This window comes from Pseudophryne corroboree, chromosome 4 (assembly GCF_028390025.1).
Source record: "Pseudophryne corroboree isolate aPseCor3 chromosome 4, aPseCor3.hap2, whole genome shotgun sequence".
Taxonomy (NCBI): domain Eukaryota; kingdom Metazoa; phylum Chordata; class Amphibia; order Anura; family Myobatrachidae; genus Pseudophryne; species Pseudophryne corroboree.
This window is the reverse complement of record NC_086447.1, coordinates 540,088,650-540,107,005: the sequence shown is the minus strand read 5'-3', so window position 1 is coordinate 540,107,005 and position 18,356 is coordinate 540,088,650. Positions and strand designations below refer to the sequence as shown.

General features: G+C 44.1%; 1 protein-coding gene across 8 annotated transcripts in view; it reads left to right on the top strand.

Annotated features, from left to right (window-relative positions):
- LAMA2 (laminin subunit alpha 2) overlaps window positions 1–18,356 on the top strand; it is a 1,276,598-nt gene that overhangs the window by 951,891 nt on the left and 306,351 nt on the right. For all 8 annotated transcript variants that reach the window (XM_063917336.1, XM_063917337.1, XM_063917331.1 and 5 more), the window contains one exon: window positions 3,533–3,644. In XM_063917336.1, the coding sequence (XP_063773406.1) occupies window positions 3,533–3,644 (112 nt within the window). The remainder of the gene's footprint in view (window positions 1–3,532; window positions 3,645–18,356) is intronic.

Below are 18,356 nucleotides of genomic sequence, written 5' to 3'. Positions count from 1 at the left end.
GGCAAAAACAGTAAACAAAAAAATAAAGTTATATGAACTAGAGAGAATGTTATAAACACACATTAACATCATTAAAGCTGCAGTTAGCTTTCTCTCAGTCAGAGGAAGCTTAATACAGTAAATCTAATGGGAATCTATGTGAAGTTAGTAATGTATTTTAACATCAGGCAGGAAATGTGCACTCAATTTTAATTATGAATGTTATTGTAGCAAAATTCACAAAGGTCCGTTCAAACAGTAAAACTAGTGGAAGCTTACCTAGAAATGAAACAGACATTATTTTCATGGATTAATGTCTGATCCAATATATCAAATGTGACAATTTTACCCCCGTGGGTTTAACACATTATTACAGTAGTTTGACAAAGTGCAGCAGTCTGTAAAATTCAGTCGTTTTATATATTTTAGTTTTACAATTAGTCACAGCCATGTTGTAAACTGTACATTCCTTTAACAGAATGGGGGCGAGAATAAAAGAAAATAATAATAATAATAATAATAATAATAATATTACAATTGGAGATAACTCTCCTATATTTACAATGATTTGGCATTGGTACAGCTAGTCCATAATAATACATTGGTTCTGTGCACCAAAAAGCATCAAGACTCAGCTTCCAGTGTGTTACTATAGCAACCACATCCTCAATCTTTGACGGCTAAGTATCCGTTTACAAATTGGATTATCATGGGAAAAATAAAGAGCAAGTAAACTTGTGTGTAGGCATTATTATTGTATCAAAGCCTGTCTATTACTATACTAGATAATTTAGTTAAAATACAGTACCAGGTGCGTTTATACTTAATATACCTGTTCTCCATTCTTCCCTTCAGTGAAAGCAGGTACTCCTTAGGAGAGCGGCACTTTGCTTTGTTTCATAACTCTGCTATTTAGAATCCAATTGTTTTGCAAGTTTCTTAATTAACAGAACAAGTATGTTTATTTATAGTATTAGTCCAAAGTACATACTGTACAATACATAAGGGTATATGTAATAGCACGTTGCAGGCAGCCGAGAGATGTTGGCAATTTAAAGCCATTAAACTGAAAACGCCATTTTTTGGCCTTTTAAAAATTGCTACGTTACATATAGTAGCTAAATCACTAACATCTCACTGCTATTAAATACTGTATATTCCAAAGCTAGAACAGAGTGGGACACACGTTAACAGAAACTGCTCCAGCAATGCATATTTTTGCCTGTACTTTATGTAGCGTTGAACTTATCTGTATGGCCACACTACCCTTATTCTTTGCTTGGTATCATGACATTTTCAGTGTGCACTTGCACCATCTCTGTACCTGGTACAAAAAAGATCAACCTGAAAACAAGTGTATGTACTGATGCACACAATTTTTAATAGACCAAAATTCCATTGACACACCCTCTCTAAACTTAGCTTATGTGTGAATGCCCTTTACCACCCAATTACACCCTTTCAGCAGCAACTGATTTGTGTATCGTTCTGTTTTACTGTAGTTGCATATACTCAGCTCCGCAGCATGGAAACATCCAGAAGATACACCTGCATTCCTCCTAACCATCCAGAGTTTGGCAGAAAAGTACCACTTTTTGGGTACTGTCCAGCCATCCCACCAGCAGTGTCCCATGGTGGTGGTGGTGGGGGGGTTGGGGGTTGGGCGACTGCTAAGCTTTGCATAGCAAGCAGTGGATAGATGACATGTACATGTGTGCGGTGTCTATTCAGAGGGGAGAGAAATTGGGAGCATGTTCAATAGCTTCGGGAGCGCTGGGCATCAAAACAGCGAGCCAAAAACTGAGGGCATGGCTCACTGGCACAGCATTTTGAGGCCATTCCCTTACCATGAGGCCTGCCCCTTTTTCAGGCGAGGTTCCAATTATCACTTCCCAGAAGTCGGAAGGTATGCATCTGCAAAAGTGACTTGCATTGAGCTCGGCAATGGCCCCACAATGTGTCATTGTAAAATGAGTGATTTAAATGACATTGCGCTACAGGAGAAATGTTGTATAGAGCTGATGCTGGACTAGAAGCTTTGAATGAATATACTGTACCATAAGTGACTAGCTGTTCAAACTAATACTTCTGTATTCAACACCCGTCCTGCATATTGTTGCTGGAAAAAATAGGTTGTTAATGAACAATACACAAAGAGAAAATTATACTGCAAAACATATACTGTGCATAATCAGCATAAAATCAATTTGAGTGTCCATTGAAAGTGCTGCCCTCTGATCGTGCCTGTCTATGTGGTAAATACGGCCCTGTACAGACTCTGCTCTGATACTGAACCTCTTCTGTGAGGGATGTAGTCATGTGACCGACAGTCAGGAGACCGACCGTCACATAACCTCCCCCTGCATCCCGAACACTGAAAATGCTGACTAGAAGGGGCTATTCCCACTCGTGGGTGTCCACGACACCCATAGAGTGGGAATAGAACCTGTGGCGAGTACAGCTCAAAACCGAGCCCGCAGTGTGGTGAGTGCAGCAAGCCTGTAAGGGGGTTCATTGCACTCGCCCTCACCGCCGGCATTCTGCCCCCCCCATGCAGCCCCATCTCTTCTATGAAGTTATTTAAATTCCCCTTTATGGATATTTTCTAGTTTTGTAATTTGATGTAGATAAATCCCTAACCTTCACTCTCTCTATTTCCAATTTTATTAAAATGTACATAGATGATGTAGGATATAAATACTGTGTCCTTAGTAATAGTGATAGCAGTACTGTAGGTAGTCAACACAGGAAACAGAGAAACAGAACCACAAGTGCTCACAGAAGCCCAACTCTGAAACATACTGTATGTATGGGGCAATATTATCAACTGGCCTTAAGGTTTATTACTGCAGCTATGTCTGATTCCTTGCACTGTCATCAGCTACAAATTAAAGGAGCGATTTAGTGTTTATTCATACATCAAACACATGCCATCTATAGTCTATTTATTTAAAGCACATAACATTAGGTATTATAAATATTGTCGTTTGATATTTGTATTCAGGCTGAAGCAAGCCTATCTGTCTATTGTGTTCAGTCAATGACTTGTATATTAAATTGGTTTAACCAGAATTCAGTATTGATTCAAGATGCCTTTCAAGGGAGAGTCTTAACCGAGATTATCAACTTTTTTCTTGCAAACAGGCCTGAGGGAGAAAGCTTTAAGACCATGTTAGATATATTTCGATCAATGGACAAATGAAACTTAATTCCATCTGTTTTAAAATGTAACTGTTTAGTAGTACTCTAAATAATCTTTCAATAACTTAGCCTACAGTATTGCACTTTCCATTTCTGGCCAAGCACACAGAAATAGAAACTTCCTATGTTTAAGTTAATGGGAAAATAATGCAATTTATTTGCTAACCTGTGCATCATATTTAACTTCCAGTTGATATGATCAATAACGTATTGATTCCTTTCAACTGTAAAGTAAAGTATATATACAAACGGAGGTCAGCTGAGAGTGGCCTTTTAAAATACACTTTGTAGCCACCGAAAAACCTATTACAACAATTGCTTTTCTTTTTCTTTTCTCCTAAATGACTGACAGGCTACAAAAGTATCTGCAGATGGAGAACAGACTGGGAAGGATGCTGAAAGGACAAATGAGAGGGCAAAACAACTGGAGGATTTTGTAAAGGACACCCTGCAGACATCAAAGGGTAAAGTCACTGCAGAAATACACAATATTAATTTATGATTACTATGGTTACATTTTCAGTATACGGTGCTACCTGTAGCTTTCTTTATTTGAAATAAAAATTCAGAAGTAACTTTTACTATATGAGTTTGCAGATTGTTGTAGCGTATACCTGTCATGCAGTTTTAAATATCTCCCTATAAAGGTGTAATCCTAGTAATTTTATAAAAATTGACAACAGCCTCTGTCAGTCTGTCTGATGCTTCCAATCATTTTGTCTAAGGCCCCACTGGTGTCAAAAATCATACTTTCACTAATGGTTAATGCTATCAACAGCACGTAAATAGGTACAGGGTCGGACTGGCCCACAGGGGTACAGGGGAAACCACCGGTGGGCTCTACTACCTGAGGGCCCACTCCTTCCTCTAGGGATCAGGTTCCAGATTGTGCACTTGTATTATACATGGTAGATATGTTGCATTACACTGCACAAGACTATTGTGCATTTCAAGCCTCTGTGGAGGCTGGCCACACCCCCTTTGTGGCTGACCACACCCCTTAGTATGGGCCCCTATAACTGAATTCCCCCAGTGGGTCTTCATACCCCAGTCCGACACTGAATAGGTATCACAGATACACTTGCACTTGCTGACTGCTCTGTTTGCTTATGTGTGCTGGAAGTCTGTGCCATTGATAGCACCACCTTTACAACAAAATGTAACCACTGGTTTCCACTACCTAACAAATATGATCACATTTACATACAGTGTTACTGGTATTTTCCTACAATCAGTGGCTAACTGGACAAAGGGCTTGATTCACAGATGGATGCAATGTCAGTGTTTTACGCAGGGGAGAGGTTTTTTTTGGCACTGCGCATGCATGTAAGATGCATTGCACATGTGCCATGATGGTCTTCAGCAGTGGCCGCAGTGAGGATAATTTTGCAAAGTGATTGACAGGGAACATTTGTGGGAAGTAATGGGGTAGTGACGATTCAAATGCAGACGTGTTGCAATTGTTTCAGTAGTGTGTTACAGCTTGTGACTGTGATCTCATATGCAGTAAACATGGCTTCAGCATATTATTTCTGACAGCCATGCTGCGCAATTATAGGGTTAATCAATAGTCCATTATTGACCAATGTGCATCTTTATGCACAAGAAGTGGATCTAAGATGACTTCAATGGGCATCTCAATACAAATCCCAGCGCCTGCAACATTTGCATATTTTTGCACAGCCACTGTGTACTGAATTGCAGCTGCAAAAGCATTTGCGAACATCTCTGAATCAGGCCCTAAGACATTATCTAACACTGATACATGCTCCGTTTATTACAAAAGTAAAATCCAACAAGAGAGACACCATATATCCCTATGGGGAATTCAATATGCTACAATGGCCCTCATTCTGAGTTGATCGCTCGCTACGGATTTTCGCAGCACAGCGATTATGGCAGAATGAGGCTAATCTGCAAATGCGTATGCATCACAATGCGCACACGCGTCGTACAAGTACAAAGAGCTTTGTGGTTTTGCACAGGTTCTAGCGACACTTTCAGTTGCACTGGCGGATGCAGGGAGATTGACAGGAAGTGGGACTTTCTGGGTGGCAACTGACCGTTTTCTGGGAGTGTTTGGAAAAATGCAGGCATGGCCGGGCGTTTGCTGGGCGGGTATCTGACGTCAATACCGGGTCCTTCGTCGCAGCAATCATCGCACAGAATAAGTAACTACAGGGCTGGTCTTGTTCTGCACAAAATGTGATTGCAGCCGCACTGCTGCCCAGGCGTTCGCACTCTTGCAAAGCGAAAATACACTCCCCCGTGGGCGGTGACTATGCGTTTGCATGGCTGCTAAAAGTAGGTAGCGAGCGATCAACTCGGAATGAGGGCCAATATCTGATAAGCGCTGTTGGGACAGTCATAACACTGGAACCTCAGAGACACCAACATTGGCATATTCTACCCCATAGAGGTGTGTAGGAAAAATAGCAATGTGGGTTACTGCAAATCTCTGGGATATGTGCAGGTGGAGATTGCTGCAACACACCACTGAGAATGTAATATCTCCCCTAGTGTTTCAGATGAAGCAGTGGGTGCATTGCTGAAAACCGTATTGGAGATATTATATTCATATAGTTTTCTGCAGCGGGGTACACTGGTATTCCACAGGGGATAACATCAGTGTAGAGTAGGATCTTGATCCGAGGCACCAACAGGCTAAAAGCTTTGACTGTTCCAAAGATGCTCAGCGCCGCCTCCTCTATAACCCCGCCTTCATGCACAGGAGCTCAGTTTGTAAGTTGGTGCCTTCAGTGCAGGCAGCTAACAGGCAGGGCTGCTCCAGCAGCCCCAAGAAGAGCTATTTTAAAGAAGATCAAAGACTTCAAGGGCTGCGGCAGAGGCACTCTAGTGCTAGATATCATTCTGATATCTCCTGCGGCAGCTCCATCACCTCCCTCAGCAGCGCTGTATACTCCCGCGTCCCTGGTTGCCAGGTACTTACAGCGGAGGCTCCGGTTCTTCACTCAGGGCACACACACTAACTGAAATTCTCCGGGATTGCGTGGCCGCACTCAGGGAGAAGGTAAGAGGGTACCCCAGGTGGGACCCGCTGGACATCGCGATCTGCCGCGTCCATTAGGAGGCGGGTCGCATGCGCTAGCATGGACACTGTGGCAGTACAGAGACCCCACTAGACTACCAGGGCAAGGGCACAGGTCAGATTATGCTATAATCCTTTTTATGAAGGCCTGCAGCACCCAGTGGTGAAGTCCAGCAAGGGGATAAGGCTTTGGCCTGTAGCCCCTCCCCCAGCCTCTGGGCGCCATTTAGAGGAAATGTTCCTGCCCTGGAGCTGCATCTCTCTGTCTCCCTCACTCCCTGTCAGCGTTTGGGCGCCATTACACACAGCTGCGCTGATTCTGGGACTGCTGGGTGATGCCTCCTCTGTAAAGCCTACATCATCAGCACTGTGCATTTACAGGACACTATTCTACATGTCGTTTAGACAGTGTTAGTTAAGAACAAGTGCATACTTTAGGGTTATTTAGTACAAGTACCCTGTGCAGTAGTGGAACTGGCGAGCGGTGTGCCCAGGTGCGACAAAATGCTTTGGGCCACCCCCCCATCCCATCCAAGTCCACCCCATCACCCCTGGAGAGGATCTGGTGAGGGGGACCCGCTCAGGGCCAGGTAAATGGATACCTAGCAACAGTGCCGTATCTAGACATTTAAGCGCTTTGTGCAAGAAACGGCATCGGAGCCCCCCCCTATGTAAAACAGGGGCAGTGCATGCCGTAGACGCACACAAAAAATATAGGGGCGTGGTCACAAAATAATACCAATTGATATAACGGTGCACAGTAGTCTCCATTATTCAAATTACGCCTCACAGTAGCATCACTACACCAGGTAGAGCCCCTTTTACACATTACGGCGGACAGATTCCCCTTATTACACATTACGGCAGACAGCGTCCCCTTTTTTTACACATTACGGCAGACAGCGTCCCCCTTTTTTACACATTACGGCAGACAGCATCCCCTTTTTTACACATAACGGCAGACAGCGTCCCCTTTTTACACTTTACGGCAGACAGCGTCCCCATTTTACACATTACAGCAGACAGCGTCCCCTTTTTTACACATTACAGCAGACAGTCCCCCTTTTTTTACATATTACGGCAGACAGTGTCTCCTTTTTACACATTACGGCAGACAGCGTCCCCTTTTTTACACATTACGGTAGACAGCGTCCCCTTTTTACACATAACGACAGACAGCGTCCCTTTTTCACACATAACGGCAGACAGCCAACCCTTTTTACAGGGGCAATCATGCACAAGGCATGGTTTAGCCTTGTAGATGATTACCCCTTTAAAAAAACATCCACGTTCGGCCGGTATCCCGCATGGACGCCGAACCTGGATTTCATTACAAACCAGCTCAGTTTTGAAAAAAACATAAAGTTGTACTATGACAGTACATTATAAAGAAATTTTCAGCAAATGTCAAAAATAAAGACTTGTTATTAACATTGGTGATTTAATTTGCAATACTGCATCTTTTCTTGGTTATTTTGTAAAAAAATAAAAAACAAATTGTACAGTACATACCGTGTAATATAAGTGCAATTGTTCTTTTCAGATTTAACTAGATTTCTGATTGATTTATAAAATTGCCTATGCAGCCCTGTTTTAAGGTACAGACACTGAAGGGAGGAAATAGATTAGAAACAGTTTAACTGTACTTCTGAAATGCACATTGTAGTGTAGATATTATATTACACAATTTCCTAGGAGCTTTAAGCAGCCATAGCTTAAACAGTTGATCCTGGCAGTCAATCCTGGCATCTTTAACTCAATTCAAGGATTTGGATTTCAAGGCAAGATCAAAGAAAAAGAGCATAGATTTGGATTTCATCGAAGTCCCAAATTAAGCTTCTGACAAAGATGTGTGGCTTAATCTACTTAGTTATAAACTGATAAGCCTTTTACTGTATTGTTTTTGTGATGGTGAACAAGCCTCATTGGTCACATTGTAAAAACTTCCTGCACAATACGAGAACAATATTTGAATGCATAAATGGTTTATATTCTAAGGAATTATATAGGTTTTTAAGAATGTCTATGTTCTGATGATAATGAAAAAGTAAAATAAGAAGTGATTGTGTGCAATTAAAATTGAGCAATTTACTGTAACTCACTTTTAAACATGTGATGCTCTCAAAGTAAGGACAACCATGCACTGAAATTTTTCATCTTGTTAACTGTTTAAGTTCTCTTCCCACTGTTGATCCAACTTTAGTGTTTTTGTGGCATAAATATACTCATTTCCGTTCAGTGCATGGATATCAAAATACCTCTTTAGCTACATTTCTGCATATCTTAGACCGGGTACACACTAGGATGTACCCTGGAATGCGTGCTTCCATGGGTTGTTAACAATATCTTCTGGTTGACCATGGTGCACAGCATGTTAGATCATGTCGTCATACCACTGCATCCCCCATCAGTGTTCTGCAATCTATTGTTCCTAAAGGGGGGTACTCACGGAGCGATCGCTGCTTAAAATCTAAGCAATCTGACTAGATTGCTTAGATTTTAAGCAGGATCGCTCCGTGTGTACCCCCTACAGCGATAGCGATGCGCAGCCCCGCGCATCGCTATTCCTGGTGCTAGATTGGCCTGCCGTGCAGGCCAATCTAGCAGGTCGCTCATTCACCCACTGGGTGAAATGAGCCCCCCCGTCTCCCCCTGCACGCTCAGCACACATCGCGCTGTGCTGAGCGGCGGGAGAGATGTGTGCTGAGCGGTTCGCTCAGCACACATCTCTCCCGCATCGGCCAGTGAGTACTGGCCTTTAGAGTGAACTGTACGTTCTGTGACAAGATTGATTGAGAGAGAATCCTTGTTGGATAGCCTGGCATCTGTGGGCCTACCTTATTGGAAAGTCTGGCATCTGTGCTGCGATCAGACCCGATCACAGCAGCAGAATTGTTCTCTAGTGGGCAAAAGCATGTGCACTGCAATTTAGATTTCAGTTTGAACACACCCCACCCAAATCTAACTCTCCCTGCACATGTTATATCTACCCCACCCCCCGCAGTTCACATGGTTTTGCCCATTAGAGAACAGTTTTGCTGCTGCAATCAGGTCTGAATTAGGCCCTGTGTCAGTGTTCCACCACAGATGTGTAGGATACTATGATACAAATATCAAGATAAGAAAAATGTATCAGTTGTCATTGTAGGCATTTCCTTGTTTTGTAATGTTGCAGCTTATTTTGGTGTTTTGCAAGTCTATTGGTTTAAAGGCAAGATAACTTTTTTTGAGAGGGTGGTTATAGTTCTTTTTTAATATAGACAGCTGAAATTGTGCGGAGTAGTGTGCCGTGTCATGTGAAATACAGTAGCTCATTCTACTTTTGTTTGTATCTGTTAATTTGGAATTTAACATGTAGCTCCTGTTGTCTGCAGTCCTTTTTATGTTTATAGCTCTTTATACAGTATGTCTAAAATTGTTTATGTAAAAGATGTACAGTATTTTTTACCTTTAGAGTCTGTAGTCTTGTACTACTGATTTATGGCAAGGAATGGACTGCGCAATTCCATGTAATTAAAATTCAAATGCAAAAGGAGGCATCTATAGGAGATAGATGCCTCTTGCATGCATTTGCGAGATACTAATGCTCTTCTTGAGAATGCAGCCTCGGATCACCATTGCGACCATCATCCGCGATTCACAATGTTTTTAGGCACTGGTCAGCCTGTGTGAGCTGAATCTTAAGGTGTGTACACACGGTGAGATTTGGGCTAAACCCCGATTCTCACTATGCGATAGGGACTAGGTCGGTATCGCAAGCACAGTCATCTTGGCTTTGTATGATTTTGGCTAAGTGTAAATTTTGACTCTCTTTTATACTAAATAGTCAAAATTGACTTGCCTGCACAGTCTATATGGGCTTGCGATACCGACCTCGCATTGGGATCGCAAGCTGACTTTCACCTAGCGACCTGCACTAACTTTCTTTGCGATTTTGACAATATAGTCAAAATCGCAAAAAAAAAAGCTCACCGTGTGTACACCTTTACTCAGACTGACTGCCAGATCTGGACACCAGGGTCCAGTAAGTCTGCATCTGACGACGCAAACCGAAGCCCTACAGAACATGGGCTTTGTAGAACGGTGCTGGGTGCTGCCCCCGCTCTGCCCCCCCAAATGCAACAGCATGTCAGTCATGTGGTGGCTGATAGGAGGCTGCGAGCAGTATCGCAAGACCCTGTTCTGCACATGCGCACCATCAGGTTTATGTACATATCTGAATTAAGCACATAGTACATCAGTGTAATCTCAATAACACATTTAGAAAAACATCTTAAACTCCTGCACCCTCTTTACTTCTACATCATTTATGCATTGTGAGTGCACATATGTTCTCTTTGACCTCCTAAAATGTAAAATCTATTGTGATTTGTTATTATTTATTTATAAATTGTTAACCTTTCCCCATTTTACAAAGTGATGAACTTCAACCTTATACATGTCTTCATCACCATCACTAATTAGCCCCACTATAGTGGTGTTATCTGCAAACTTTACAGTCATGTATAGTTGCCAACCTAAGAGATGAAGGAAAAAGGACTCTTTGGGGCAGGGCCATAACTAGACATTTTAGTGCTGTGTGCAGGAAACAGCATCGGCGCTGAACCCCATATAAAAAAACAGGACCAGTGCATGCCATGGCGTGTCTCCAAAATATAGGGGCATGGTTTATTGGAGAAGGGGTGTGGACACAAAATAATACCAATTCATATTACACTGTACAGAAGTCTCCATTATTCAAGTTACACCACACAGTAGCACCACTTACACAAATTACACCAGGTAGAGCCCCTTTTTTAAAGTACAGCAGGCAGAGTCTCCTTTTGCACATTACTGCAGGCAGAGCTCCCTTTTACACATCACAGCAGGAAGAGCTCCCTTTTACACAGTACAGCAGATAGAGTCTCCTTTTACACAGTATGGCAGATACTGTAGAGTCTCCTTTTACACAGTACGGCAGATACTGTAGAGTCTCCTTTTACACAGTATGGCAGGTGGAGTCCCGCTTTTTACACATTACAGCAGGCAGAGTTCCCCTTTTTTATGTATTAGGCAAACAGAGTGCCCCTTTTACACATTAGGCAGGCAAAGTCCAAGGGAGAAAGAGTAAGTATTATACTTACCTGTAAGCAGCCGGCAGGCCTCTCCTCCTTCCCACCCTATGCTGTGCTCTATGCAGCACAGGGCATTGTGGATGGGCTGGGGGTGAGAAGGAGGATTCGGAGGGGGAGCTGCAGTGCTGCCCAGCTACCTATGTGAGAATAGGTAGCCAGGCAATGCAGCTGAGCAGCCAGTTGGAGCGGCCAGGTGGGTGTTGCACCCACAGTGCATCTGCGCTGTGTGTCGGGCACCACTGGCACACAACTAGTTATAGCCCTGCTTTGGGGTACACTTTTATAGTAGAGACAGTGAAGGTTTGTATCCATCTGACCTATATTTGTACATACTGTAGGTCAGAGGGATTCAAACCTTTACTGTCACCACTATAAAAAAAAAAAGGAATCCTTTCCATTCCTCTCTTAGGTTGGCAACTATACACGATTGGATTTTTTTTACTCTGGGGAGCACCACTGGTATTCCACTTGACATCACCGGTGACCAAGGTCTCAAGGTGATTTGTGGAATATTTTGTGAATTCCAGTCTCTATTACTCATTTGTCAGTTGTTTTGGAGACACAGCCAACATAGCATTTCTAACTGATATTTCCTTGTGCGGTTATCCTTAAACACATGGTCTAAAATTTTACAATCATGTCTGACTGTGAAGGCAAAACACAATCATGAGTATACAGGGAATATAGTAACATATTAGAACACATCCCTGATACTAATTTCAGAAGAAGTCTCCGCACTGAACCTCCTGTGGATGAATGGACAAGACATATAATAGCCAATTACATATGACAATGCTGAAACTTATGGCAGTGAATGATTAACCCATAATGAAAGAACAATAATATAGAAGGCAGTGCTGTAGACTACAATTAAAAGCCTTAAACAGAGTTTTTATTTTCTAAGTGAATGAGAACATTATGGAGTACTACTACTAAAATATCTTCCATGGACCTGTTGGCTTTATAAGCAAACTGATGAGAATCAAGGCCCACATTTACTCTTCAGATGCTCCATAATAGCTCTCAAAACATTTCAAAGTTAAAGCAATAGGATAAAAATCATTCGACTACTGTTCTTCTGGAAACTGGTACTTTTATTATAGTTTTAAAACCTTTTGAAATAATGCACTGTGCTAATGGAAGATTAAAAATCCTAATTAGAACACACACCAATTAGTCTACACATTTTGCAAGGTACTAATGGTGAGATTCATACCAGCTCACACCTCAACCATGCCGCACAACATGGCATTCAACATAACACATGCCAACAGGCATGAACCATTTGCAGCAACATGCTGAAAATAATTGTAACACAGCACTTGTGTAACTACAACAAAGTAACTACTGCAGGTAAAGTACGCACTAGGTCGGGTGCCCAGCATCCTCTACGGACTAGGAGAAAAGGATTTACCGGTAGATATTAAAATCCTATTTTCTCATACGTCCTAGGGATGCTGGGGTCCACTTCAGTACCATGGGGTTATACCAAAGCTCCAGTACGGGCGGGAGAGTGCGGATGACCCTGCCGCACCGATTGACCAAACTTGAGGTCCTCATCGGCCAAGATGTCAAACTTGTAGAAGTTTGCAAACGTGTTTGACCCTGACCAAGTAGCTACTTGGCAAAGTTGTAATGCCGAGACCCCTCAAGGCAGCCACCCAGGATGAGCCCACCTTTTTAGTAGAATGGGCATTTACTGACTTCGGTATCGGCAATCCTGCCGTGGAATGAGCATGCTGAATCGTCCCTCTGATCCAGCGCGCAATAGTCTGCTTAGAAGCAGGACACCCAATCTTGATGGGAGCATACAGGACAAACAGAGCCACGGTTTTCCTTATCCGAGCTGTTCTTGCGACATACATTTTTAAAGCTCTGACCAAGTCAAGAGACTTTGATTCAGTTAAAGTGTCAGTAGCCACTGGCACCACAATAGGTTGGTTCATATGGAAAGACGAAACCACCTTTGGAAGAAATTGTTGGCGAGTTCTCAACTCTGCCCTATCTTCATGAAGATCAGGTAAGGGCTCTTGTGAGACAAGGCCCCCAACTCAGACACCCGCCTTGCGGATGCCAAGGCCAAAAGCATCACCACTTTCCAAGTGAGAAACTTCAATTCTAACTCCTGTAGAGGTTCAAACCAATCTGATTGAAGGAACTGCAACACCACATTAAGGTCCCATGGTGCCACTGGAGGCACAAATGGAGGCTGGATGTGCAGCACCCCTTTCACGAACATCTGAACTTCTGGAAGGGTGGCCAATTGTTTTTTGAAAGAAAACTGACAAGGCCGAAATCTGGACCTTGATTGAACCCAATCTAAAGCCCGCATCCACACCAGCCTGCAGAAAATGGAGAAAACGTCCCAACCGAAACTCCTCCGTAGGAGCCTTCTTGGATTCACACCAAGACACATATTTTCTCCAAATACGGTGGTAATGTTTAGACGTTACTCCTTTTCTGGCCTGAACAAGAGTGTGGATGACTTCTTTGGGAATACCCTTTCGGGCTAGGATCCGGCGCTCAACAGCCATGCCGACAAACGTAGCTGCGGTAAGTCTTGATACACACACGGCCCCTGCTGCAGCAGGTCCTCACGAGGAGGAAGAGGCCAAGGATCTTCTATAAGCAACTCCTGAAGATCTAGATACCAAGCCCTCCTTGGCCAGTCTGGGGCAATGAGGATTGCTCGAACCCTATCTTCTTGTGATTTTTAGAACATTCGGTATCAGTGGAAGTGGAGGGAAGACATATACCGACCGAAACACCCACTGGGTCACCAGTGCATCCACTGCTATTGCTTGAGGGTCTCTCGACCTGGAACAATATCTCTGAGGCTTCTTGTTGAGACGAGATGCCATTATGTCTACTTGAGGAACTCCCCAAAGACTTGTCACCTCTGTGAAAACTTCTTGGTGGAGGCGCAATTCTCCTGGATGGAGATTGTGTCTGCTTAGGAAGTCTGCTTCCCAATTGTCCACTCCCAGCATGAAAATTGTTGACAGAGCTCTTGCATGCCTTTCTGCCCAGAGGAGTGTCTTTGTCACCTCTGCCATTGCCGCTCTGCTTTTCGTTCCACTTTGACGGTTTATGTACGCGACTGCTGTTACATTGTCTGACTGGATCTGCACTTGTTGATCTTGAAGAAGATGTACCTCTTGTAGAAGGACGTTGTAAATGGCTCTCAATTACAGAACATTTATGTGAAGGCAGGTTTCCTGACTTGACCATTTTCCTTGGAAGCTTTCCCCCTGTGTGACTGCTCCCCAGCCTCGAAAACTTGCATCCGTGTTACGAGGGCCCAGTCCTGAATCCCGAACCTGCATCCCTCTAGTAGGTGAGAACTGTGTAGCCACCACAGGAGCGAAATCCTGGCTTTGGAGGACAGGATTATCTTCTGGTGCATGTGTAGGTGGGATCCGGGCCACTTGTCCAACAGGTCCCACTGGAATACTCTGGCATGGAATCGGCCAAACTGTATGGCCTCGTAGGCCTCCACCATTTTCCCCAACAACCGAATGCATTTATGTATTGACACTCTTGTTGGTTTCAAAATTTGTTTGACCATTCTCCGGATTTCCAGAGCCTTTTCTACTGGAAGAAATACTCTCTGTACTTCTGTGTCCAGTATCATTCCCAGAAAGGACAATCTTGTCGTCGGTTCCAATTGTGACTTCGGAAAATTCATGATCCAACCGTGTTGTTGGAGGACTGACAGGGAAAGTGCAATGTTCTGCACCAACCATTCCCTGGATCTCGCTTTTATCAGGAGATCGTCCAGGTAAGGCATTATATTGACTCCTTGTTGTTGACGGAGGACTATCATCTCTGCCATCACCTTGGTAAATACCCTCGGTGCCGCGGAGAGCCCGAACGGCAATGTCTGGAACTGGTAATGGCAATCCTGTACTGTGAATCTCAGATAAGCTTGGTGAGGAGGATAAATGGGAACACGTAAGTAAGCATCTTTTATGTCTACTGACACCATGAATTCCCCTTCCTCCAGACTGGAAATCACTGCCCTCAGAGATTCCATCTTGAACTTGAACCTTTTGAGGTAGAGATTCAGATTTTTCAGGTTTAAAATTGGTCTGACCAAGCCCCGTCCGGCTTCGGAACTACGAAAAGGCTTGAATAAAAACCTTCTCCTTGCTGTGACAGTGGTACCAGGACTAATGACTTGACCCTGACATAATTTTTGAATTGCAGCTGTTACAACTTCTCTGGAAGAGAAGCTGGCAAGGTCGATTTGAAAAATCGGCATGGGAGGATGTCTTGAAACTCCAGTTTGCATCCATGGGACACTATCTGTAAGACCCATGGGTCCAGGCCAGATTGAAGCCAGATCTGACTGAAAAGTTTCAGACGTGCTCCCACCTGAGCAGACTCCCGAAAGGGAGCCCCAGCGTCATGCTGCAGACTTGGCAGAAGCAGCTGTTGATTTCTGCTCCTGCGATACTGGAGACGCTGCGGATTTCTTTCCTCTTCCCCTTCCTCTACCTGCAAAGAAGGGGGAACCTTTGGCCTTTTTGTATTTGTTGGGCCGAAAGGACTGCATGTGAGAGTGCTGTGTCTTTTTCGTCGGTACAAGAGCATAAGGCAAGAATGTCGACTTACCTGCGGTAGCCGCGGAGACAAACACATCCAGCCCATCTCCAAACAAGGCCTCACCTTTATACGGGAGAGCCTCCATATTTCTTTTGGAATCTGCATCAGCATTCCACTGGTGAATCCACAACACCCTCCAAGCTGATACTGCCAAGGTAGCGGCTTTTGAACGCAAGAGTCCAATATCTTTCATGACTTCTAGCATGCATGCAGCAGCGTCTTTGATATGACCTAACGTTAGGAGTATCTCGTCTCGTATCTATCGTGTCAATTTCTGATGACAAGTTATCTGACCATTTTTCAATAGCCCTACTGACCCACGCGCAAGCGATGGTGGGCCTGAGCAACGTACCATTGGCCACATAAATAGATTTTAACATAGTCTCCAACTTGCGGTCTGCCAGCTCCTTCAGTGAAGCCGTCCCAGGTGCAGGGAGAATCACCTTTTTAGTTAACCTTGACAGGGCACTGTCTAATACGGAGGGTGACTCCCATTTTTTCCTGTCTTCTGCCGGGAAAGGATACCTGAATCCTTTTGGGAATCTGAAATGTCTTTTCAGGGTTTACCCAAACTCCCTCAAATAGAGTATTAAGCTCATGAGAAGGAGGGACAGTTACATTAATTTTTCTTTCTTTATAAAAATATGCCTTCTCCTGAGGTACAGGACGGGATTCCGTAACTTCCAAAACTTCCTTTATAGCAACAATCATATGTTGAATGCTTTTTGCCAATTTAGGATCTATCCCCCTGGAATCACTATCGTTGACACAGGAATCAGAGTCCGTGTCGGTATCAGTATGTACTATTTGTGCCAATGGTCTCTTATGTGACCCAGAGGGGTCGCCTGCGGATGAAAAGGCAGAACTATGAAAAATCACATCTTCCACTGATTTTCTCCAGCTCTCTGCATGAGACTCAGACTTATCTAATCTCTTACTGATATGATTCACACTATCACGTATTTCTTTCACCCATTCAGGCTCGTGGTGTGCCAGCAGCGCCACCACATTACAACTCTGTGTCCCTAAAATGGCTCCCTCAGGGAAAGAGCTCCCTGCCTCAGACATGTCACACACGTGCACAAATACACCACAGACACTCCGGGGCTTATAGGGGACAGACCCCACAGTAAAATCTGTCAGAAGGACACAGATAGGATTTGCCAGTTCACAACCCAGCGCCAGTAATAAATTGTCTGTGAAACACAAAATGCCCACTGACATGCAGCGCTTTTATAATGATAATCACACAATATATAGCACCAAATTTCACTGTGCCCCCCCTGTTTTGCACCCTGATACTTGGTTCAGCAGTGGAGGAGGACCAGCGTTCTTCTCTGCAGCCTGGAAGGAGAGAAAATGGTGCTGAGCAGTATGCTGGCTGACTGAGGAGGATGCCCCGCCCCTGTAATGGCACGTTTCTCCTCAGCATTTATGAGGTAATTTTTTTAAACTGGTGGGGGTAGGACTGTGCCTCAGCATCTTATGCCCCTTTATTTGCCAGTTTTACTAGGTTTCATGCTGCCCAGGGCGCCCCCCCCCCCCCCGCACCCTGCAGTGCCTGTGCATGTGTGGGAAGCATGGCACGCAGCATTCCCTTCCTCTGCGTGGTACCTTTTAGCCATCACGATGTCTGAAGAATTCTTCTTACACTCACCTGTCTTCTGACTTCTGGCTCTGTAAGGGGGGTGGCGGCGGGCTGTGGGAGTGAGCACATAGCCGCAGCTAGCGTTCAGTTCCCTTCAGGAGCTAATGGTGTCCTGTCAGCCAGAAGCAGAGCCATGAAACTATTCAGGAACTTGGTTCCTACTTCTGCCCCCTAAATCTCACGAAGAAGGGAGACTGTTGCCAGCAGTTCTCCATGAAAATAAAAAACCTAACATAAGTCTTTTCAAAGAAACTCAGTAGAGCTCCCCTGGAGTGCATCCAGTCTGCCTGGGCACATTTTCTAAACTGAGGTCTGGAGGAGGGGCATAGAGGGAGGAGCCAGTTCACACCCTTGAAAAGTCTTAAAGTGCCCATGGCTGCTGCGGAACCGTCTATACCCCATGGTACTGAAGTGGACCCCAGCATCCTCTAGGACGTATGAGAAATTTGAACTATAGAATTGGTTAAGGCGCTACTCATTTTGCTCATAGTGGTTTATAGAATTTTTCTAAATGGAAACTGGTTTAACCCCAAGTTAGCAGCCTTCCAATTTTAAGCAAACACGGATTGGGCGCGCTGTATCCATTCTTCTGTAGGAAAAGGATACCTGCTGTCAGCATCTGTGATCCGAGTGCTGTGTTTGAAGATGCAACACCGGTGCTTATTCAGTAGCCCTCGGAACTGGTCAGCTGGGTCTGCAAGTCTTTGTATGATGATTTCTGGCATGCCTATAAAATGGGGGCGACATGACACCGTTT